Source organism: Astyanax mexicanus, chromosome 25 (assembly GCF_023375975.1).
Source record: "Astyanax mexicanus isolate ESR-SI-001 chromosome 25, AstMex3_surface, whole genome shotgun sequence".
Lineage (NCBI taxonomy): Eukaryota > Metazoa > Chordata > Actinopteri > Characiformes > Acestrorhamphidae > Astyanax > Astyanax mexicanus.
Genome location: NC_064432.1, coordinates 21,318,410 through 21,343,863, shown reverse-complemented (window position 1 = coordinate 21,343,863; position 25,454 = coordinate 21,318,410). Strand labels below are relative to the sequence as shown.

General features: G+C 38.6%; 1 protein-coding gene across 5 annotated transcripts in view; it reads right to left on the bottom strand.

Annotated features, from left to right (window-relative positions):
• Positions 1–25,454, bottom strand: part of ptprdb (protein tyrosine phosphatase receptor type Db) — a 114,511-nt gene that overhangs the window by 18,776 nt on the left and 70,281 nt on the right. For 2 of the 5 annotated variants that reach the window (XM_049472644.1, XM_049472643.1), the window contains 18 exons: positions 25,293–25,438; positions 23,238–23,379; positions 22,689–22,874; positions 19,119–19,136; positions 16,095–16,205; positions 14,501–14,770; positions 13,532–14,113; positions 12,278–12,420; positions 11,100–11,241; positions 7,295–7,600; positions 6,713–6,906; positions 5,577–5,600; positions 4,908–5,025; positions 3,843–4,466; positions 2,765–2,862; positions 1,796–2,052; positions 1,574–1,667; positions 333–542 (listed from right to left, as the gene is read on the bottom strand). In XM_049472644.1, coding sequence (XP_049328601.1) covers positions 333–542; positions 1,574–1,667; positions 1,796–2,052; positions 2,765–2,862; positions 3,843–4,466; positions 4,908–5,025; positions 5,577–5,600; positions 6,713–6,906; positions 7,295–7,600; positions 11,100–11,241; positions 12,278–12,420; positions 13,532–14,113; positions 14,501–14,770; positions 16,095–16,205; positions 19,119–19,136; positions 22,689–22,874; positions 23,238–23,379; positions 25,293–25,438 — 3,665 coding nt within the window. The remainder of the gene's footprint in view (positions 1–332; positions 543–1,573; positions 1,668–1,795; positions 2,053–2,764; positions 2,863–3,842; positions 4,467–4,907; positions 5,026–5,576; positions 5,601–6,712; positions 6,907–7,294; positions 7,601–11,099; positions 11,242–12,277; positions 12,421–13,531; positions 14,114–14,500; positions 14,771–16,094; positions 16,206–19,118; positions 19,137–22,688; positions 22,875–23,237; positions 23,380–25,292; positions 25,439–25,454) is intronic. The other 3 variants (XM_049472645.1, XM_049472646.1, XM_049472647.1) reach the window with 3 other exon arrangements.

The following is a 25,454-nucleotide window of genomic DNA, read 5'->3' as shown; positions in this document are numbered from 1 at the left end:
CAGCTCAGTACTGTAAGAATCATCAGAACATGGAAAATCTCCACCAGTCTTACACACTGCTTTTGGATATCATTATGCCACTACTGATGCAAAAATTCAAGCAGTTCAGTTTGGTTTGATGGCTTGTGATCATCCATCTTCCTCTTAATTATATTCCAGAGGTTTTCAATTTGATAAAATTAAAGGAATCATTTTAAGTGGACTTTTATTTTTTCCAGAGCTGTATGTCAAAAACAAAAAATGTAAATTGAATTTGCAATTGAATATCTAAATACCCAATTGAATTAATACATTCAGGACAAAAAGTGACAGAAAGAAACAGGGATACTCACATTCTGTCCAAGTTCCAAGATAGCCAGCACAAAGCAGACGTACTCCTGCCCGTTGAGCAGAGGTCGGTTCAGGAATGCTCCGTACACTCGTCCATCTCCCAGCTTAAATTCTGAGGGAAGGTTCTGGAAGTGAGCGCTGATGTACGGTTTCAGCTCGGCCTGCCTCCGCAGACGAACCGATCGGCCTGTGCCATTGATCTCCTTCAACAGCTGAGCACAGAAAAAATACATTTTAAATACACAGTGAAGAAAAACACTGTTCAAATAAACACTGTTCCATGTAGAGGCTGTTTGTTTACATATGTGATTCCTCTCACCTTCTCTCTCACCTTTCTGAGCTCCCTCGTTCCTCTGACTATCTAATAGTCTACAAGTGTGCTTGCTGAGATGAACTAGACTCTGCATGCTGATTGGTTGGTCTGGTGTTGGAGGATGCTACCTCTAAGCTCCTCCTCCTTTCCATTAACATGATTCAAGCAGCCAGACAATGGCGAATTGGTATTTTAACGTTGCAGCGCTTCTCAGCAGAGTAAATATATCAACAATTGATTTTAAATAACTGATTGGTACTGACCAATTAACTGCATGAAAAAAAAACTGTTTAACAAAAAAGCTAAACTTTGTTGTTAATGTGATTTTTAAGTCTGAATAAAAGATAAATAAAAGAATTGCAGTAGTTGTAGTTGAGCCCTAGTTGAGGCCATGACTACTACTCTGCACATGCTCAATTTGATTCTTTAGTTTAGACTCTAATTGTGCAGGGGTTTTCACCTGATGTTGGGCATGCTATTTGCATATCGGGTGTGTAGTCATTCTCCACAGGTTGCCTTGTCTTGAGATTTGCATATGTTGTATACTTTAACTGCCTGGCCTCAGTGTTAAAGGCTATACGAGCAAGTTGATGTGTATGACTATATGTTGGCTGGCTGCTCCAGCAGCTTAAATTGGCATTACCAGAAGTTTATATGACATGACCATTTCATATCTGTATCTATTGTATAAGTTCCCAGTTATTTATCTAGGAACTTAAATGAACAAAAATAATATGTTAAAAAAAATTGGTGCTCCATTAACTTGTTTAAATTACACTTGTTGAAATTACAATACACATTTCATTTAACTTAAATTAGGCCAACTAAAAACAAAGTGGATTTTTAACTTGGTGAGACTGAATATTTAAGGATTGTATACATTTAAAATCTGAATGAATTGGCCTCAAAACTTAAAAATACACACAGTACCTCATCTAGATTAATTTCATCTGGATCACTCCAAGGATTCTGGAAGTTTCCTCCTCTTTGCCTCTTCAGTGGGACAACAACTATGTAAAAACCCCTAGAATACAAATAAATATAATGCTCAATAATCTGAAGTATTACAGGTCTACACCACAGTCTAAACATTTGGAAGCATTATTTTTAATATACCCACATTCAGTAACTTATTAAAAATGAAAGACTAACCTGACGTTAGCTTGACCCTCCACCGAGGGCAGCTGCAGCATGGCTGTGCTCTGGGCACTGGTCTTTTCCAGGAGCTGCGGTTTGCTGGGCATCAGATTCGGAGCAGTCATGGCCTCGGCACGGTGCTGAAGACCCCCAGTAACATCAGCTTTGTTGGTTAAGAGTAAGGTGTAGAGGGACTGAGGTTTTAGTTTAGTCACCAGCTTCTGTCCAACTCTACCGTCCACCTCAACCGTCTGGCTATCTCCATAAGTGATCTAAAGAAGGGCGAGAAGCTAACGTCAGAGCAATAAAGATACTGACAAACAGTGTATACTAATAAATTCACTGGCTCTCCACGTGGCAGACTGGGGCATAACGCCATGCTACATAAGTAGCATGAGAAGCTGTTTTTTATTTTCTCATCTTAGCAATGACTTTATTGCTGCACTTTACCTGTCAGACCTTTAATATTTCTCTTTACTGCTGAAACTGAGATTTACTCCAGTGTTAAGCTGAGCTAAAGGCTAAAGCTGTTGTCATTTGGGTCAGCCAGACCTGACTCTTCCTGTACTAGTTTTCTCCAGTTTCCAAGAGTCTTTTTAAGGTTTAAGAATAGTTACAGAGTTCTCTGGGTTACTGTGTCTTTTTTCTAGTTATAATGATGAAAGTGGGAATGTGCTATTTGTGAATGCTGCAATAAAGATTGCATTAACACAGTCTGTTCCAGCACTGCTACAGTACAGACCAGGGCTTTGGAAATTAACAGAACAGAAATTAACAGAACCACACAACAGATTATTTTGTTCTGCGGTTATATTAACATAAAGTCTCCTGTATCTAACCTATAAAATCTTGTTGTGGATCAGCCCATCACTAGACTAGAAATCTTTATTTGATTTCAAACCTAAATGTCTTCAGTTTATCTCAAAAGAAAAGAACTGGCCTTGCTGTTGAAGGACACAAACCCACCCACGATGCATCACTTACGATAAAAGTGTGGGCTTTATTCTGGGACGTTCGTGGCTCCCAGGCTAGCAGCACTGAACTCTTCATAGCAGCTTTCACACGAAAGTTGACTGCAAACACTGGAACAGAAAAATTCAGAACATTTCACACATTATTACTCTTCAGAAACATTTGAGCTAACAAGAGAGAATACATAATCAGTACCATTAAAACTACAGTACATTCAAAGTAGGAGATTTTTTTATTATTTTAGAGCTGGGCGATATGGTAAAAATATTATGATGCAATATTTAAAGACATGAAATTGACATCATACAATATATTTGGGTCATTTTTCTTTAATCACTGTTAATGTCCCTGACATACTTAAAAAAAAGTATATGACAGCTCTGGATCTGAAAGCTCTGCATCTTTTTTGTTATTTAAGCCATTTCTTATTTTCTGCAAATAAAAGCTCTAAATAACAATATTTATATTTGGAATTCGGGAAAAATGTTGTCCGTAGTTTATAGAATAAAACAACAATGTTCATTTTACTCAAACATTCATTCAGAAACTGAAGTGGTCTCTTAATTAGGCTCTAGTCTGTTTACTAGACAAAACAATTATTTCTGTCTCCTACCCCAAAATACAGGGAAATAACAGCAATTAAATGTAACTTTTATTATGTTATTAACGATTGACACCTCTAATTTAAATTTACACTTCCATTTTGCCAATCTTACATTCAATATGTTTATATTTACATTTTAGCGATTATTAAACGCTTTAATCTTAAGAATCGTGATTAATCACAGTATGTTGTAATTAATCAGATTAACTGTAATTATTTAATCACACCACTAATATAAAATTACAGACTAATACACTAAACTACAGAGTAATACACTAAACAATGATATAAAGAGGAAACAGAAAGACAAGACAGACAGACTGATAAACAGAATGAAACATATACATGATACATATATACAGAACTCCACATACAGTATGTGTGTGCATGAACAGGGGAAAGTGGGTCAATGTATTGTGTGTTTATTTATACATATATGAAAAATGTATGTGTGTGCGTGTGTGTATGTGTGTGGATGTGTCCTACCTTTTTCGAGTGGTTGTGTTCTAGTATATAAAGGGGGACTATAGGGCCCTGGGCCGTCCTCGTTTACCACACACACTCTGACCACATACTCAGTATCTGCTTTCAGCTCCGTCAGAACCACGGCTGGTTCTGCCACCTCAGCCACCTTAGCAATGTCTGTCCCGTTACTATAGGTGAGTGCGTACCACACGCGGTAACCCTGAACCGGCCCCGTGTTTCGGGGCTCCTCCCAGCGCAGACTGAGGGATGTTGAGCCTACGCTGCTGGCTGTTAGGTTGAGTAAAAAGCCAGCGGGTGCTGACTCTGTTGTCCCCGTGGACCTCCCTGTGGTGGGCGTGGCCTCGGGAGTATCGATTACGGCCTCTGCATACGGGCCGTTACCCCACGCTCCACGAGCGGTGAGGCGGAACAGATATCGGGTCTCGGCGCTCAGAGATAAAGCGGTGTAGTTCCGCTCGTCTGCCTCTAGTTCCACTGCAGTGAAGGAGTCTGAGAGATTCTCTGCCTGTCCGTAAGAAAGACGGTAGCCCAGGACTGGCGACAGGCCAGTAGGGGGCGGCAGCCAACTTAACAGAGCGGTGCTGGCTGACATCACACTGACCGTCAACGTCGGGGCATCTGGCACTGTGGAGGAAAGACACACAATGAGACATACTGTAACACACTGTTAAACCATATCTGATCATATACAATAACCTCCTCATCATTTTTTAAACAGATATGAGGCTCACGCGGGTTGCCAGATTGACACACACAGTGGCAAGCGACGTAGAGTCTTTCTCTGTAACTTTTCAATAATTATATAAACAATTTGCAATTGTATATTGAAAATGTCCAAAATCTACTCTACTCCAATGTCTCCACTACACTACTGGTGCTGGTAAATGATTTAGCTATGGTTAGTAAACCTTACTGAAGCTCAGTGATTATTTGTTCAGCAGTAGTAGAATTAGTAGAAGTAGTAGAATTTGAAGTGAGATGTTCCTGTCTGTGAAACTGACTCTGAATTTTGTAAAATGAACGCTATGAAATCCTCTCTAAGCACATTAATTACAGTGTACATACGTGCAGGTTTAGTCCTGATGACGATGGTTTTGCTACGAGCTCCATCTCCTTTAGAGGTGAACGCAGCCACTGCCAAAGAGTACTCAGTGTTTGGCCAAAGATCTGACAGAATGAGCTCCTGAACACACACATGCACACACAGTCAGCCACATTTTTTGTTCCGTTTGCATGCTGTACTTTGGAACAGCACTGTCATGAAAGAACCTGAGGGTAGTCACTACCCTGTAGGCTGTTTTATGATTATAGAATTCTGAAAGGTAAAATTGGCAACAATAATAAATTAATGATCATTTGGCAGTTTGTGCTGATTAGGTGGAAACTATGCTTAGGCTCAGTGCCATTTCTCATTTGTACCTCTTGATTTTGAGTGTCACCCTTCCCCTTAGAACAGACTCATAAGGGGAACTGGTTCAAATCATTAATCTACACCCTCTATCCCAAAACAAATTGGAACACCTAGGCATAAATGAGCAAAGCTAAGGAGTAGAGCTATAAATAGATAGGTAGGGTCAAGGAGTAAAATGGAATTGAATCTAAATACCTAAATTTTGGAATTCTGAAAAAGCTACAGGGCAGGACAATTATGATTCTGCCATGACAATGCTGATGACCAACAAATAAGCTGTTTTTATGTGCTAATATGGAATACGTATGAATAAATGTACTTACATATTGTGTTGAATCATTCTGCGTCTAAAGATTTAAAAAAGAAAGATTGTTATTAATGAGAGTCAACACAACCATTACATTTGATTCTTTTTAAAGCAAAAACATGGCAACAGTGTAATATTGCATTTTACAGTGTGTTCACTGTAACTGCACAGTGGCAGGGTTTCTCTGAGAGCTTAACACATTATCTCGATCACATCAGGAGATCACATAATGAAGCAAGAAGAGTCTAATGGATTCTAATGCTGATCTTATCTGAGGATTTGAAGCACATTTAACTGCTATTAGCTGAGTTAAGACCCAGTTGCATTACCTATTTGCAGGAATTCATTAACAGATTATTTGCTTTGTTAGAATACCTGTAAAGTCCATTGTTATTGTTTGCTACTGGTACTACTAATACTGTACTACTTATGTAATGTGAGCTATAACATTATAGATGTTGTCTTCAATCCATCAAAAACTAAATATAATATGTGTACATACAGCTGCAAGATAACACCTCACAACATGTACAGGTGTGAACTTTCTGAGGTACCACTTTAAGATCAGTTTACATACTGCTATTCTGTAGTTTTTGGAATGTCCCTGAATATGCTTTAAACTATTTATACTATTTTTATAACATTTTAAGTGATTTAATATATTTTTTGAAAAAGTTATGTAGTGTAAATATAATATATACACTTCTTACTATGTATGTATTTGCTTTGTGCTCTTCAATTAAACCACTAAGTACTATTCTATTCTATTCTATTATATTAAAGCAACAGTCCATAAGTTTTTCCAATTTGGGGAATTAGAGACCTCTCTGGTGAGAATGTGTAATTGCAGATAGCAGATGGAGGAGTACTATTAATGAAGGTTAAAGTAAATACACTGCTCTGTGGAATTTTGTGCTTTAACTATGTATTGCTTTTTTTTTTTTTCATTTTTGAAATACCTTCAAAAGGAAACGAGCAAAAGAGCTATTATTTTCATTTACAAGACGAAATCTTAGGTACTGCTGCTTTAATATATTACCTAGAAATGTTTAAATTACAGTGCATATAAACATGCATACACTACAGATTAACTTGGAATTAATTGGCCCAGGATGCGCTGCATATAGTGTGAATGTGTGCATGTTCTAGTACCTGAGAATCTCTCAGCAGGAGCTCTTTGATTCTCGGAGAACCGGTTCTCTCCCCGGACGCACGTCTCATGTATGTCACCTGGTAACCGCGGATCTTTCCGTGCTGTCGCTCGGCAACAGGAGCTTTCCATGACACTTGAGCGGCGGTTGAGTTTAGGACCACCGCATCAACGCCCCGTGGCGGAGCACCAGGCACTGCGGGGGCAGCGTGGGGACATGACATGACAGGACATGAGGTCATTTCAAACCTTTCAGATGACCAAGGGGGAAGGTTGAGGAAAGGCTTGAGGTTGAGGTCAGCAAACAAACGGGTTCAAAAACTGGGATTCAAAACTGTTAAAAACTGTCAAAAATTGTGTAGAATCGAGGATTTAGGGGACAAGGCAGAGGCAAGATCTGTTTACAGGACAGATGTGGTACAAGAGACAAAAATAAATCAAATAGATTCCACAAAGGGTGTACAAAAGGAGCTCATCTTCCATATCTTGTCATCCATTATTGAAGAAAGTTTTAAAAAAATAGGAAAACCGAGGGAAAATGTAGGATTTAGGTTTGAGGTAAATCAGTTTCTTTGCAGACATACCGTCCTCCTGAGTGCGGACCAATAGGGGCAGGCTCTCGGGTCCTTGCCCCGCCTCCGTGTGAGCAGCTACTGTCACTGCGTAGAGAGTCCACTTCCTCAATCCTTCCACCCGGTAGCGGAAACAGTCCGGTGGGATGTTGGTTATGTGCTGCACCTGATGTTTGTCTCGCTCCGTGGCAGCGTATCGGATGGAATAACCCGTTACAATCCCATTGTTCTCGTCCGCAGGGGGCGGAGACCAGGTTATCAACAGGCTGTTGGGGGAGGGGCTTATGCATGTCACTTCCTGGGGAGGGGGGATGGGTTCTGATCGGACGGTTAGCAGGGTGGGCAGGTTTTAATCGTGTGTTTTTTGAGGCGTTAGTGGTTAGTGATTATTTTTTTTGAGAGAGAGTGAGAGCAGGATGATGATGTAAGGACATGAAATCAGATAAAAAGACAAGAAAGACAAAACCAACAAAGAATGAAAAAAACACAAAGACCATGAGTGTGTAAAAAATGTGACGATGCTTGCACAGACATGTCAATCTGGATTTAAAAACGAAAACACAAAACACAGACAGAGCTTGTAGAGACTGAAATCAGTGAATTCATGTTTGTGCATCATTAACAAAAAGTGGACAAACACAAGAACACTTAACATTGAACTCACCTTTATATTTTTTCTCAATCCGGAAAGCTCATCCAATGTATCTAGTCTGTATGTATCTATCTGATGGGTTTCATATATTATGCTAATTGTAAAAAAAAAAAAAAACAGCACCAAGAAGGAAGTGTTGGATTATAATATTACTCAAAATGTAGATAATGGTTACCAGCAACAATAAACTATGGCGCTCTCTTCCCTCATCACTCTTATTGTAATGTTGATCAGCACAGGCGTCTGTTAGCTGATGTATCAGAGCTGGGACGCTTGTTACACAGTGATGGAAAAAAGGCAGGGTCTGGCTTTAAATTTACAAGTGCTGGCAATCACCCTCCTAGAGTTGTGGGCATTACAAGTGGCAGGGACTACCCATCAAATTTTATTCCTGTCGGTTGATCTCTTCTTGGTGCGACTATTTTTTTTTTTGAGGACGAGTGTATTTTCTAACTGACTCACCACAACAAGTTGCTTTGTAATTGTGTGTCATATACCCAGACCACTCTCTTGTTTTTCTCTACAGAAACTAACTACAGCAGAAGGCAATAAACATTAATAAGAGAGCAGCCCCTGAAGCTGCAGGAAGGTGGTCCTAGAACATTGCCTGGATATCTGTTCTGATGAGGATTCTGTTGTCCTCTGAGCCATTGCATATTACTGTCGTGACCAGTACGCATTCAATCCCTTCAAAGTGTGGTTTAAACCGAAAAGCTGGGTATACTGGAGCTTGCAATAAGTCTGTCTGTGTTCCAAGCTGGCGCTATACTTCTGAAGTGTTATTAAAACTGTCTGTCAGTAAATACGTCCTATTGACTCCCTCTGTCCAGTTATTCACTAAGCCAGAGCAGAACACACGTTTGGTGTTTCACAAGGATATGGAAAAGTTTTGTCATTTTCAACTTTTTTCAAAGTTTGATGGATATATGAACATAGGCCTTCTCTCATTTGAATGCTATTAGTAGACCACAGTGATTTTGTACCATAAACTAGTAAATAATGAACATAACAGAAACAAATCTATCATTTTAACATAACTTTAAATAAAGCCAGTTTCCTTTATGGTCTATGAGCTCAGTGGCAGCCTGACTAAGCAGCAGCTCTGGGTATTTTTTTACAAGCAGGTATAGATCCTAACATGAACAAAATGAACTGTCTCCCTCTAACTCACTCTACTTCACTCTGATTCACTACACCTCTCCTCTTCACTCCACCTGGCTCTGCCTCACTCTGCTCTACCTCACTCTAACTTACTCTGCATCACTCTGCTTCACCCTACCTCCCTCTGCTTTACTCTGCCTCACTCCATCTCCAGTCTTATTATATAACATGAGCACAGTCTGCAGTGAGAAAAGCTGCCTCTTTTATCCTGACTTATGTAGTCTGAATTAACTTTACCAGTATCAGATCAATACAGACACTTAGTGTCAGATCAGCATACCCCTATATTTAGTTTTCGTGGTTATGTACTGACAAAGCTTTCTTGAAACACAGCTACATGCTAGCACTCGAGGCTTCATAACTAAGAATCAGAATAACCTGCAACCATGATTCACGTCATAGCAAACAGCATGACTACTCTACTCTAACCATTGACCTATTCCACTAATTAAGCTATTTAGTGCATATATACTATTCTAATTATGTGTACCTATTCCATCCAGTCTCTGCTTTAGTAAACTGAGTGATCAGGATCAGCAGATCAGAGTTCATAAAATTTCCAAGAATAAACAGATGTGTTGTTTACTTTTGTTTTCTCAGACTTTTATGCCCCATCATCATTTCTAAAAGTTCAGATTTGCTGTTTCACAGCAATAGAGAAATAAGTAAGCTGACTTTTACGCTTGCCAAAACGAGAATGGCTGCTTGCTCCTCTTTGGTCCAAAAGATTTTAAATTTCAGAACAAAAGTCCTGAGCCCGGGTAACACTGATACAAATATATAAATGACAAATAAATTCAGCAATGGTATACAAAGAGTTTGTGTATCTGTACCAGGAGTTTATATGTTTTTTCTGCAGAGATTCAAAATAGACAGTGCCGTTGCAGAAAGTACTCTAAACTTGCACTTGCACCATTCATTCTGATAAAAAAACTTGATCTAATTTGATCTTAAATGAAGTCCAGGCCACGATCAATGATGCTCTAAAAGGACCCAGGCAGACTGCATGTGGGAGGAGTTATAATGATATTTCCCTTATTTGTCTGCAAAGCTCCATCTGCCAAGACTAGGACGTCCTCCAAAATCCAGCTTACGCGCTGACCGAAAGAAGCTCAAAGAGGTGCTCTAGAGCCGCGGGTTAACGTCAAAGGATTTATACTCATCCTCGTTCCCAATCAATGTCACTGTGCATAAATCAACTGTCAGAAACACAGGTCACAAAGAAGAAGTCACTAAAACATTTATAAATATTCAATCACACACTTCCCAAACAATGTGTTCTGACTCTTAATGCATTACCAGCTGTAATGTAAGTGTCCTTTCACTATTAACCCTTACACTGACAGGATCTGTACAGGTTAATCACATGTGATGTGTGATAGCACTGTTGGATATTCAGATTTTCTTAATGTGAAACTAAGATAAAACTAAGATTACAAAGATATTTAGCACTTGGCTAAATAAGATAAGAAGTAGTTTGTTGTGTGTGTTCACTGTGTTCCTCTACCTCACTCTACATCTCTAATCCTTTAATCGCTATACTTCACTCTACCTCTCTACCTCCTTTTACTTCACTCTAGCCATGTTATATTACATGAACACAGTCTGCAGTGTACGGAGCTCCCTCTTTTATCCTGACTTAAACAACCCTGATTTAATTTGTATAAAATCACAGAGTGAGATCCACACAGCCCCAAATTTAACTGAACTCTTCCAATTCTATCAAGAGCAGTCCAACATTGAATATGAATTCATCCAGATTATTGATTCTGCTTCTGATTTTAAGCATGAACACATACCCATGTATACCAATATTGAATAATCTCTATCACATTATTATCTCTAATCTGTATTTTGCATTATGATCATGGATTAATAACCAAATGTGTTAAAAATGACAAAACTTTTCAAGAGAGTGTTTTTTTCATCATGGATAACATCACACTAGAGTGGTGTAAACCTTGCTGTACTATAAGCAGTTAGTTAGCATCACGCTGTACATACGTGTTTGAGGGGTCTGTACGGTGACCTCCCCGGTGAAAGCCCCCACGCCGTGTTTACTGCGAGCTGCCAGCTGGAAGGTGTAGGTGGAGAACGGCTTTAGGTTCTTCAGCAGGTAACTGGAGCTTGGATCAAAGTTGATTTTCTGCGGGAGTTACAGTTTAAGGATCATTAAGAACACAATATGTGCATAGCGGCATGCAAAAGTTTGGACACCCCAGTCAAAATTACTGTTACTGTCGATCGTTACTGTGATGAAATAATCTTTAAAAGGCATAAGGTTAAAGATGAAACAAACTTTCAACATTTGAAGCAATGGCATTATTATTTCAGATTTCTGTACAATTTTAGAGTAGAAAAGCAAGGAAATACCTCGCAAAAGTATGGGAACCCTAGGAGATTTCAGTACTTTGACCGAGGTCTTAGATATTAATTAGCTGGTTTGAGTTACGGCTTGTTTACATTAACTGTTATAAAAGGCCAGGTGTGCAAACTAAAAAAGGGAAATTGTTGAGGCCCACAGTGAAGGAGAGGATAGCTATAAGAAGATAGCAAAGCATTTTCTTGCTGTCATACACTCAGTTCAAAATATAATTACCAACCAAACGGCAGTTACAGGAACAGTGCAGGTAAAGATATATTGTCTGGGATTCTATAGACAGATGCTCTTAGGAATCAAAGGTATGTGGGAAAGCTAATATTTTGTTGGTATACAGAGAAATGAATTCAATAAAATAGTATCTGATTCTTCAAAGCAAACTCTTGAGACATCAGCAGTATGTGGATGAGCATTGTCCTGTTGTATCTGCAGATAGACCTCAAAAGAGCAGTGCATGCAAGACAGCCCAGGAATCGCATAAGTGGAATTTGAATTTTGCAAGGAATAATGGGTAAACATCACTCAAAGAAGAACTGTAGGACTTTTGGTCACCTACAAAATGCGTAGGCTAGGTACATTACTAACCATGCAAAATACCCAAACAATTGCTTCAGGTCTCTTTTATTTTGAAAATGTAAAGCATGTAAATTAACAAACTGCTCAAAATACAAAGGGAAATGTGCCTTCTTTAACACATTTTCTCAGGTGGGTATTCTCCTCTCCATAGGTTCTCTGTTTATCTGTGTTTATATGTAGGCTTATGTAAGTATGTAAATTGCAGGTGCGTATGTGTACAGCATACCTCTTCTGGCTGGTCTCCGAGCCTGTATATAAGTTCGTATCCAGTGATAGCATCAGTGCCGCTGTGAGCTGGAGGAAACCAGGAAAGCAGAACGCTCGTCTCTGACTTCACCTCCGCCTTCAGCTCAGTGGGTTGAGAAGGAACTATAAAGTGCAGAAGGGCAGAGAAAGCTAGAATACATGCTGGAGGTAAAGCACTGCCTATAATAGACACGGCATAATACAACAAATGCCTTTAGATGGAGCTTGCAGCAGCTTAGTCCATCCATACATATAGACTTTCATACAGTCATCATCCAAAAAATAGCTGCGCTCAGAAGGAAGTATGGGATTTCAATTATATTTAATAGAAAAAATAAAGAAGTTTTACCAGGAACAATAAATGACTAAATATGGGCAATGAGGATTGAACTACATATACAGAGGTAGTGACGTCTCTGTATCTTTAGAGTTGTAGAGGTTCCTAATGGTGCTTAGTGGTAGGGTTTTTTTTTTTGCAAAATAGGAAAACAATAATTTTGTCCCACAGGTAAAGAACCACTGACTAAAATAATTATATATCTACCAGAGGTCCAATTTGAAAATGGTAAATTGTTATTTTGAATTGTATTTTTAACAACAAACTTTGCTACTCAAAAAGTTCAAAACACAAAAAAACTACTAATGTGTGTGTTTAGGCTACAAAGGGCTGGGCGATATGAAAAGAAATATTCTCAATATTTTTCAAATATACGGGCAATTCTTAATTACATAACTTTGTTATGCTTTGTTAGTTTTTTTTTTTTTACGAATAGTAAGCAGCCCCCTGTAACCTTACATGCAGCTTTAATATTAAACACACTGCAAACATAACCTCCTTGTATTTCAGTGAAAAAATAAATAAAATATAAAATTAATCCCACATAAAAAAGTTCATTACAGGTTTCTGACAGAAGCAAATCTCTATCTAATGAGATTCACTCTGCAGCTTCTATATGTAAAGACGTAGAATCTCCATTAGAATCTCCATTATTCCTAAAATTGCATTAAAACAGTAATTCGACTAATCAATTTAGTTTGATTAACCTCTCAGCCATATATATCGTACATTTTGGATTTAACAAACTAACTGGACTGGACGTTCACTGAATCATGAAACTACCGCAAACATGCAATATTTCGTGACAAATTCATTAGACTGTTAGAACTGAAGTGCCGCAGAAAAGATGGAGAAAAATCATGCAGAGGATTATCTTCTCACACACACCCAACCCACCTCCTGTTTTGGCAATGATATGCAGATCACTGGAGAGAGGCCCGTCTCCGACAGCAGTAAAGGCCAGCACTCTGATGTAATAGGTCTTGTTTGGAGTCAGGTCCTGGATGGTTAGGAAATTTGCCCCGCGGACCATCTCCTTTTCCCACTGGCTAACAGGCAGTGATGAATCTGACGTGTAGTACACCCTGTAGCCGACCACCTGTCCGTTGGCCTCCTCGGGTTCCTCCCACTGTACCATGGCGGTGGATACGCTGAGCATCCGGCCTCTGACCCTGCGTGGCGGCGAGCTGGGGGCCTGTTCGGCTGTCCGAGCCTCCACTGTTGGACTGGGGGGTCCACGGCCGATGGAATTTACCGCTATCACTCGGAACTGATAATAGGAGTAGGGGCTGAGCCCTCCAACACTGTAGCGGGTCGTAGCCACAGCGTCGATCTCTTTAAACGGGTCGCGGGAAGAGGTGGGGCGGTGCTGGATGATGTAGTAGGAAACAGGGAGTGGGTTTCCACTGTCCCACATCAGGGTTATACTGGTGGCAGAGCGCTCCATTATGACTGGAGCTCCTGGAGGGTTAGGGAGAGCTAAAAAAAAAAAAAAAAAAAAAAAAAGTTTAACCTCTTATTAAGACGCTGTGTATAAGCCCATACTTCATATTTATTTGGTTTCTCAATTAGAAATAATAATTCAATAATATAGAGTACCAGTCAAACGTTTGGACACACCTTCTCATTAAATGCTTTTAATATTTTTTTTTTCTCACATTGTAAACAAATATTAAAATCATAAAAATATCATCCAGACTATAAAATAACTTCTAATGAGAATCATGTAGTAACTTAAAAGTGTTAAACAAATCAAAATACTCTGTGAAGCATTTAGGTGACTCTTATCTGGGGTGCTGTTACTTTGCAGTTTCTGATTTTGCTAACTCGGATAAACGTATCCTGTGCAACAGAGGTATCTCTTGCCTTTGACGGTGATCTGTGCGACAGTTTCAATAACTCCAAGAGTGGACATGGCCACACAGGTGTAGTTGGCTGACTGGCGAACATCTGTGAGCTCCAGAACATTCTTCCCAATGGGCATGTCATCCTCTGGGGTCAAATCCTCAGTTCCCAGCATCCACTTCACATAGGGCATAGGCACGCCTACTGCCTGGCACGTGATGTTCACCCCTCCCCCTGGCATGATTTCATAATCCATAGGGGGAACTGAGAAGCGAGGAGGGACCCGCCTCACTGCCAAAGCAATGAAAGAGAAATTACTATAACCAGATACTGTTTGTTTAAACCAAGAGCATGCTTGTTTTGAATGGAATGAAGCTTTATATGTGTGAATGTAATGATGATATATGTATTAGAGTGAAGAGATACCACTAAAAGGTGGTTCTAGTACCCTATTGGGTGCATTTAACCAGCTTAGAAGATGATATACAATCGTGCATAGAGGCATAAAGTGTAGAGACCATTTTGCTAAACTCTTGCTGTGTATTGGTGAGAATTATCCTGCTGGAAAGTGCCAGTTGGGACCACTAATGTAAGAGGCAACGCGTGTGGCTGCAGGATGCCCTGAACATATTGGTGAGCTGTTATTGTTCCTCGTATCACTACTAGGGGTGACCAACTGTCGCATGTGATGGAACTCCAGATCGTCAAACCTGCAGCTGCTATGGAGCCGTGTATCTGTGTTCTCTGAGAAGCTATTTTATAGGGCAGTGGGTGAAGCACATTTACACTACTCTCGAGGCAAGTCTAGTGTCTAATCAGGCCACATCTGTAGTCATTACATTACATGAGTTTTATGGGATGAGTGTTTTTTTTGGTCTTTTAGATAGATAGATAGATAGATAGATAGATAGATAGATAGATAGATAGATAGATAGATAGATACTTTATTGATCCCCGAGGGGAAATTCTTGAAATGTAATTCTTTTAATGTATTTTTAATGTATGGTATTTTGATTCTGCATTTACAGTGCATTCTGAATTGATGTTGGCAGAGTAGAGAGGCACTTACCATCTCTCAGCTCTGGGGGGATGGAAGAGAAGTAGAAGAAAGGGAGAACAGTAAAAGAATAACATCAAAGAGAAGAGAAAAAGAAGATAGATTAGACGGCACTATCTACAAGGGAGGAGGAGAACAAAACAAACACAGGAAAGCTGAAGTGACGGCTAATGTACTATTCTTCTAGATATACTCCTTGTTTCTGCAGTCATTATTCATTTTTTCTTCTGCACTGATCATAAAGAACTGTCGGCCACAGGACCAACACAGGGTAGCAATTATTTGAGGTGTGGGCCATTCTCAGGACTAAATAACTGTACCTCTGGTATGATGGTGGTGGTTAGTAGAGTGTGTTGTGCTAGTATGAGTGGATCAGAGACAGAAGTGCTGCTGGAGTTCTTAAACAGCTCTGTGTTACAGCTGGACTGAGAATGTGCCCTATATGATCAGTAAAGCTCATAATATTGATAATAGTTTTAGAAACCAGGAAGTTATCTGACTGCTGTGCTTGTCGGTTGGTAAACTATTCTTCTACATACACATCATTCATTATCGTACCTCTGACATAGAGATTGGCGGGAGTCGAGTAGCGCGTTCCATCACTGTTTGTGGCGACACATTCATACTTCCCTTGGTCAGTTTCTTCACTGCGATCAATCTGTAGTGCACCTGAAAACACACACACACAAACACAGATACAGAAACACATAGGAGAAAGTGTTTTCAAAATACACAAACCATGATCAATATTCATTCAGCCTGGGCTATACTGTCTGTGAGTGTGTGTGTTTGTGTGAGAGCTTGTGTGTGTGTCCTCACACATCCTTCTGCCTCATCCTACTGGCATGAATACAGGTCAGGGTGCTTTATCAGACTGACAACACGGATCAATAGGGCATTAATGCTTCGGAATGGGAAAACGTGTGTTCTGCCGTTCCATTAGAGCTTTCTGAGAGACTTCATTTTTAGCAGACTCTTGCATCTGACAGCTCAGCAAGACGGATCCGACAAAAGTCTTGACTTCCAAACGAAAACAAAAAAAAAAGGATAAAAAGAAAATGCCACAGACAAGGGCTGGCATTAAAAGAAGGATATTAAAAAGAAATCCTTTAAAATGGAGTCAGCTCCTTCCACGGATTGACTCACAGGGGCCAGAGAAGAAGAAAACGTTAATAAAAAATGATAATCATGGGAAGAAAAAAAGGCACAAGGAGAAAGAAAAAGAGAGAGTAGGAAAATTGTCCACAGGGTTGCAGCAGTAACAGTTTCACGGTATACCATGGTATGAAAATGCACGGTTATCATACTGTGGGTGTATTAAGGGGGGAGGAAGGCAAAAGAGTGTAGAATCTTGATCGTGCATGCGCATCTCCTCTCCAGCTCAGCCTCCTCTTTCTGGCACTACACTCTGAACATTTTCAATACAAGACAGAAAACAGAGTGCATTTTTAATGTGGTTTAGTACTTTAACTTAGAGTGGCTTTCAGTAGTATTCGTGCCCCTTTAACTTTTTTTCATTTTCATTTTGTCACCTTATAACAGTAAACTTTAATGTTTTGTGACCATTCTTCTTTAGAAAACAGCTCAAGCTAAGCCAAGTTGGATAGAGAGCGTCTGTGAGCAGCAATGTTCATGTCTTGTAACTCTGGCTTTATGTTCAGGGTCATTGTCTTGCTGGAAGGTGAATCTCCTTCCCAGTCTCAAGACTTATAGTGTTCTGTGGGCAGATTTTCTCACGTGCAGCTCCTCCAGAGTGACCATAGTCCTCTTGGCTGCTTCTCTGACCACTGCTCTCCTTGCTTGATCTGTCAGTTTGAGTTGATGGCCATGTCTTGGTAGGTTTGTAATTTTGGATGATGGATTAAACAGTGCTCTTTTTCTTGGGATGCTGAAAGCTTGGGATATGTTTTAATAACCTAACCCTGCTTTAAATTCTCCGCAATTTTATATCTGACCTGTCTGGGAAGTTCATTGGTCTTCATGATGCCATTTGTGCTGGTCTATCACTTAAAATCTCAATAAAATACACTTAGGTTTGTGGTTGCAAGGTGAGAAAATGTGGAAAAAGTTCAAGGCGTATGATTGTATATAGTCGTATTTATAATTCTGTTACGAATTAGGCTAATACAGTGATAATCGTGATATTTCCAGAGATGGTTGACATACCGTGAAAATCTCATACCTTTGCAACCCTAATCGTCCATAAAGGATAATAGGCAACAAATATACACACAACTTCTACGTTAAAATCAGAAAAAAAAAGCAAAAATATGCTTGATTAGCGAGCTTGGCCGAGATGGATCTTGCTGAAAGATGAAATGCGTTTTCATTAGAGAACAAAAAAGAGATGGACAGATCCACAGAGGGATCAGGAGAGTGATAAAAAACATAAGAATAGACAGATAAAAACTAAGCAAACAGTGCTTCTGAGGTAACAGCTAACTAAAAACAATTTTATTATCCTATTAAACACTGCCTGGCTGCAAAAATGTGAAAAGGCAGAGTCAGATCTAAATTGAGTGTGTCAAAGCATATGAACTAAACTAAATTCATAGCATGCTCTATCAGCTTACTGTAATATGTAATAATAAGTAGTAATATTAAAAACACTATAAAGTACAACCCCAAATCAGAGGAATTTGAGACAATGTGAAAAAAAATCATGTTTCGTCCGATCAACATAATTTCATTAGTTAAAACACATCCATTCCTGCATTTGTGAATGGGTGGAAGCCTGTGGCTGGAAAGAAGCCTGTAAATGGGCGGAAGCCTGTGAATGGGCGGAAGCCTGTGAATGGGCGGAAGCCTGTGGCTGGACAGAAGCCTGTGGCTGGGCAGAAGCCTCTGGCTGGGCGGAAGCCTGTGAATGGGCAGAAGCCTGTGGATGGGCGGAAGCCTGTGAAAGTTCAGAGGCCTGATAATTGGCAGAAGCCTGTGAATGGATAGTGGCTGGGTGCCAAATGTCTTTGTGGGAATGACTGACCACATTACAAAATATTAAATTCTCCCATCTCACTTTTTTTTTGTCAATTGGCTTAAAATGCAGGATTTGATGTACCCTGTATTAACAGAATAAAAGTTATAGCTAAAAGCACAACAGACAAAACATGATCTTGTGGGTTCACACTTTACTTAGTGTAAGAAACACTGCATGCCCAACATTTTCTGATTTAGGGTTGTAGAAAATTAAATATAATGAATATATTTTAATCTTCCAGTCGTATTATTAGTATTCAAACAAATAATATTTTGTATTGGAAAAAACAACTGCAATGCACACTGGGTAAACCAAACAAACACATAAATCATGTGAACATTTTTTATTAAAATATAAGGAGGACGTAGATTTATCATGAAAATACAGCCAGGGCTGGCATGATAAATATAATCCTTAGAAATGACAGGGTTAATTATAAATATCAGGAAATAGACATAGTGATGAGCAAATGACTGGGAGAGAGAGGCAAGGAAAAGAACAGGAGTAGAAGAAGAAAGAAAGAGCGAAAGAGAGAGAGAGAGAAATATAGAGAGTGAATATTGAGAGTGATGGGCTGTATGGCATGGTTAGCTTTAGACTCTTACCTCTGATTGGTGTACCCCCTGGATGGGTGAGAATGAAAGCAGATGAGAGATTAAAGAAAAGAGTTAGTGCAGTGAGAGAGAGGAAGAATAGAGAGTAAGATACACAGAGAAAGAGATAGAGAGATAGAAAGAGAGAAAGGGCATGTAATTCTTCATGTCTTAAGTGCTAAATAAGTCTCAGATAACAAAAAATCTTCCATAGGATTTTATATAAGGTTGCTTATCTGTATATAATAGGGGTGGGCAAAATGTCCCTAAAATTATAATAATATCAAGATGTTTGAGGGAATTCTTATTATACCGATATGAGAAAAGAGCAACAAACATTTTGTAGAGAGAGAAAATGTAAACAAAATCTAATCTGTAAACTGTAACAAACATCTACCACAAGTGCAGAATATTTAGGGCATGCATATAAACTGCAAAGATAAACAATTCTACAAAAAATACCCTTAAAACTTCACAATAAATACAGTCCCAGTTTGGACACAACTTCTCATTCCAAGTTTTTTCCTTTTTCTATGTTGTAAACGAATATTGAAGTCATCCAGACTATGAAGGAACACATAAGGAAACATGTAGTAACTTAAACTCTGTAAAGTATTTAGCTGTGAAGCATTAAAGCAGTGGGTCTTAACTGGGGTGCTGTCAACTCTAATGCTCTTCCTTTTTTAGGCCGATCCTGATGAGTGCCAGTTTCATCATTCATCATTCAACGTTTGTGACGACTGCAATTGAGGATACTTCCCTTAAAGGTTTAAACTCAGGTTGACTGAGTTTCATTTATTTTCAATCATTGTTTCTCTTTACTTCTTGCCATAATATGGATTAGAACATTAATCAAATAGAGCTATTCACTGTACACCAACTCTATCTCTTCACAATTTTACAACTGATGCTCTTAAACACATTTAGAGGCAAGAAATTCTATAAAACAATTAAATCTTGACAAGTTTAACACAGCTAAACACCATTCCAGGTGACTCTACCTCATAAAGCTGACTGAGAAAATCCAGCCAAGGTGTGCAAAGCTGTCATCTAAGCCAATCTAAATATATACAACATATTCTGGTTTGTTTAAAAAAAAAATTGTTTGCTAAATACAATTACATATGTTTTACACCATAGTTTGGATGACTTTAGTATTGATCTACAATGTAGAACATTTAAAACAAATAAAAAATATAGAATTTAGGTGTGTTCAATATTTTGACAGGTACTGTATCAAAAAACAAGACTGATATCAGTAACATTGTGAACAATATTAAGATAGCACACCCCTAGTATATAACAGAAAAAAACAACATAAAAATCATAAGAGCGCCTTCTTGATAACTCCACTGCTATTAACACTCAAGACAGGCAGATTCACATCGGCAGAGCAGGAGGGGAACAGGAAGCCACGGGAATGGGAGAGAATCCACTGGAACATTTGGCATTAAAAAGAGCAATAAGAAATATTGGTCAGGCTAGATATATATAGAGAGCACAAGAGAGAGAACCATAGGCAGAGAGAGAGAGAGAGATAGAAAGAGAAAAAGAGAGAGACAGAGAGAAAGAGAGAGCATTGATGTAGGTACTCTGATGGCAAGGGGCACTGAGACAGTGAGTGAGATCGTGAGCGAGTGAGAGCCACTGAGTGAAGGAGTGAGGGAGAGTGAGAGAGAGAGACTGAGTGAAAGTGACACAGGTTAATTTCCACATGTTAAAAAAGGGGTAGCACTCGGGTGAAGATGACTCCCTCTACATGATCAGGGTGCAATTATTAAAAAGTGCGTGTGAGAGCATGGGAAGGTGTTTGCGTGACTGTGTGTGTGTGTGTGTGTGACAGTGTAGTATGACACCATGCAGTATAGGCCTATAGGGTACACCACACAACTTATAAGATATAGCTATTTTTACTGTGTGCTGAGTATAGATTTGCAAAAGCTTTTGTCTGTTTGCTGCTTTTCATTATTTTTTATTGTGTATAAACAATATACACTTTGTAATCAGTGCAGTTTTGTATTAGTAATTGACTATCTCAGACTATCTTGGAGTATTAGATTATTGTTATTGTTAACGGGAAATATAGGCTATTTTAAAGCAGTAATATGACTGGCTGTGAGGTGAGCAAGTAAACAAAAACCCAACCATAATTATAAAAATAAAACTATTTATCCATATATCTCTCCTCAAATCTGTTTATTTTGATGAGTTAAGCACTAGGGGAATCTGTACCAGGTTTGCCTGGCATCTATGTGAAATTAAGGTGGCATTTGGCCCCGCCCAAGATCGGTATCTGCGATGAGCTGAGCGATTTTTAGTCACATTACATGAACCAATTACTCGACCCCACACACAGCCCAACGCACCAGAGTCTGCTTGAAAGTAAAGCCTAGACCACCGACTTCAAGAAAACCAGAGATCAGTACTCTGGACATAACATATAAACAGTCGGGATACAATAGGTGGGTTATATGGCTCTTAAATTAAATGTAAGATATTTCAGGGCATTTCAGCAATAACGATACTCATGGCGATATTAAAAAACATTATTTTATTCTTTTCAATAATATACTACACCCTTAAAACACCCATCTAAATGAATCTAAGTTTAAATAAATCACACAGTATAAACACTCTGATCTGAGGTCTGATCCGTGATCAAGAAGCTCCATCCCCTCACACTCCACTCAATTCTCTCTCTAACTGTTAAATCCATACCCAAACTCAGCCAGACTGGGAATCGGGTATGCCCGTCACGATAATTATTTTTGCGTAGACGATATATCGCCATATAGATAATTGTGAAAAAAGATATTATTGTCATTTTAGGATCATTTTATGCAACTGATATAATAAGAATTTCATAGCATATTTTTAACTGAAATTTCAAATTTCAAATATTCAACAAAAAAAAAAAAACATAAATAAAACAAACTTACAATTTTTTTAAGTAAAAATTCTGGTCATTCACATTAATGTGCTCAGAAAAGCATACTATAATGTAATATTTAGTTTAGTTTAGTAAAAATAATTTTGTATGAATCTTTATATTGAACAGGAAGTTAATAATGTAATTATTGAGACAGGCCTATATCTTATGTAAATCACAAAAAATCAAACACCACCTGTTTTTTATTGTTGACATACCAGCTTATTCCATTTATGGGCATTCCTCAAAAATATATTATTCTTACAGGCCTAGAATCGGGGCTTACTGTAAATCAGGGACAAAAATGGTGTGGTGTAACCCTGGCTTGACTGCGAATGGTGCTACTTTGTACTAGTGGTGGTGGATTATGCTGAGTGCATAAAAGTGTGTGTGTTGAGTGTGTGTTGTGCCTCAGTGTAATAATAGACTTACCAAAGGACTCTGTAGATCAAAACACAGAAAAAGAGACAGCACACGGATCACTTTGCATTCTTTCACATTAAGAACGGCGTGTATGAGGTGTGTGTGTGTGTGTGTGTGTGTGTGTGCGTTTGTCGACATTGCAAGATAAAGAATAAAAGAAGAAAAACAGCAAAGCCAATCATTCATTCTTTCTGAAGGCATCTACACACACTGTCGCACAGGTGCCCTACCTGAGCGCAGCTGTTTGATACGCCCGTGAATGTGTGTGTCGATGGGAAGGAAGTCTTTGAACCATGTGATCTCTGGGTCTGGAGCGCCGCTGGCCGCACACAGCATGGTGGCCGTGCGAGAGCGCTCCACCACCTTCAGCTGGGGGCCCATATCTATAGACGGGAACCCAGTAGGGAGCTGGTCCTCTGTAATGTGCACACACAAACACACATCCATATTGTCAGAGTGTTATGTTGTATTTTGCTGTAGAAGCCAAATTTATATACCAACCAAGATTTACATAACATGTTTCTACACTCATTGTTCACTTTTTCATCTCCATTCATCATATAGGACACTTTTTTTGTGCTGGTTATTTTCTGATCCTCTGAAAATCCGATAGTTGAAGATGTCCAACACTGTACATGAGGCCATTTTCTTTTGGGAAACTGCTCTTTAGAGATTTATGGATCTCTTCACTTTAGCAGAGTAGGCTGAATCAAAAAGTGCAAGGTAAGGTGATGGTATGAGTCTCTTCAAGTGATAAAATCAGTAGAGCGTCTGCTTACCGCGGAGGACAGTGAGGCGGGTAGAAGCACTGATCTCTCCGGCCTCATTAGACGCCACACACTCGTAGACGGCCTCGTCACGAGGAGTCCGCAGGGGCTGGACTCGCAACACTGAGCCAGAGCCATCCTCAAAGTCAATTACCTGCACAGAGAATATATGAAAGAGGGAAAGAGAGAGAGCGAGAGATTTAGACTGTGTTAATGCTAAAAACAGAGAGAAACTAAGAAGGGATGCACAGAATATTTGATAACCAAAATTATTATAATAACTGAAAATTAAATAATAAAAAAAACGATATAAGTGTATAAGTATGAGTGAAAATGAAAATCATTTATACAGAAAAATGACTAATGTAAAGTCACACTGCAGTGTTTACTCTAAAGCAGTGGTAGCAGACCCACACTGCTTCTCCCCGTGACTGAATATCAGAGCACTACTGTATAAAATGTATCCAATACTTGCATGAATTTATTAAAAATAACGAATTCTGCATCATTCCTCACACATGATATATGTTTTCTACCTCTTCACAAAGTGTCTGTTTTTCACCTAAAAGGTATGAACTGTACAGGTCTAGGATACTGACTTTAGCTGAAATAACTGAGCCTTAGCACCGCTGACGTAAATGTATTATTAAAATAAAACTGCTAAAGTAAATTAATTATTAGCAAAATAGTGATATGTTAAATTCATAATCAGAATAGCACTGTTTAATTAGATGAAAGGTAATAACAGCTGTTGTAGTTTTGCAATAGCTTTTTCTTTGAAAAACAAGACAAATACATTTAGGCTATTTCATTTATTTAATGGTAAAAAAAAAAGCTGCAAAATGAACGAAAACCTGCAAAACAACTAGAGCTCTTCATTAGCAAGAACCGAGCAACCTAATAAGTATCACAATATAGGGGATAAGATTTGAAAAATTGAAATTTTAAAAGAAATTGCCATTTAGTGTGTTTTGGGGTGGGCTATATGGCCCTAAAATAATATCACAATATTTCAGGGTATTTTTGCATTAATGATATTCTTGTCAATATGACAAAACATTGATTTATATTTATTTTAAGAATGCACTACAACAACAATAAAACACAAATATTAAAGTTGTTCTGAATATAAATGTAACAGTATAATATCTATAAACAGTACAATACCAAGACAGTTACTTTGTATGAAATAATAATAGTGTAAAGAATGTGTAAACAAAACAAATGTAATGAATACAAAGTAATGCATAATGTAATACATGTAATAAATTAAACGTAAAGTAACAACAAAAAAATATCCAAAAAATAAAGTGCATATTTAGTGCACGTATATAAACTGCAAACAAGCAATTAAACATAATTACAATAAACAACAAAACAAATATATATATATATATATTACAATACAGAGTGTTTATTATTGTGTAAATTGTTTTGCCAATATTATTGTGTTCAATACAATATGGCACACCCCTAGTGGGCAGGATTTAAACACAACACTAAATAAACCATCGTCTGACACCAATCTTTACATGTAAACTCAATACTGAGAATTTTTGAGATTTCAGAATACACTTTTTTGATATATGCTGCATCATTAAGAAACAATGAAAAGAGGCAGAAAGGAACTGGGATAGAGAAAAATGAGAGTAAGAAAAACAGGGGGAATGGTTTGAGAGAAAGACACTGCAGTTGTGTCAGGCTGACAGTGAGACTGTGTGAGTGTGTGTGGGAGACAGATGTCAGCAGGTGGCTTATGGCATATCCAATACAGTCCATTTATGTGTGTGTGTGACTGCAAGAGAGTGTACTTTTAGATAGCTGATATTCTGGTAGCTGCAATATACTGTATGTGAGTCACTGTGAGGATGTGTTTTAGGGATATATATTAGGGGTGGGTGATATGGCCCTAAAATAATACCACAACATCTTGGGGTATATCTGGGATAATAATATTCTTGGCGATATGAAATAACACTGAAAAATATTTTATTTATTTCCATAATATATTAGTTTTAATATATAATCTTATTTGAAACTTTTAAACTGTACTGTATTTGTATTTACCTCAAATCTCTGATTGGTGACTTTTTTGCCTTTTCTGCTCCAGGAGATTCTGGGCTGTGGATCTCCCGTCGCTTGGCACACAAAGGAGGCCACGCCCCCCTGTACACCCGTCTGGTCGGTGGGTGTCCGTGTAAATCGTGGAGGACCTGACAGAAAGAGAAA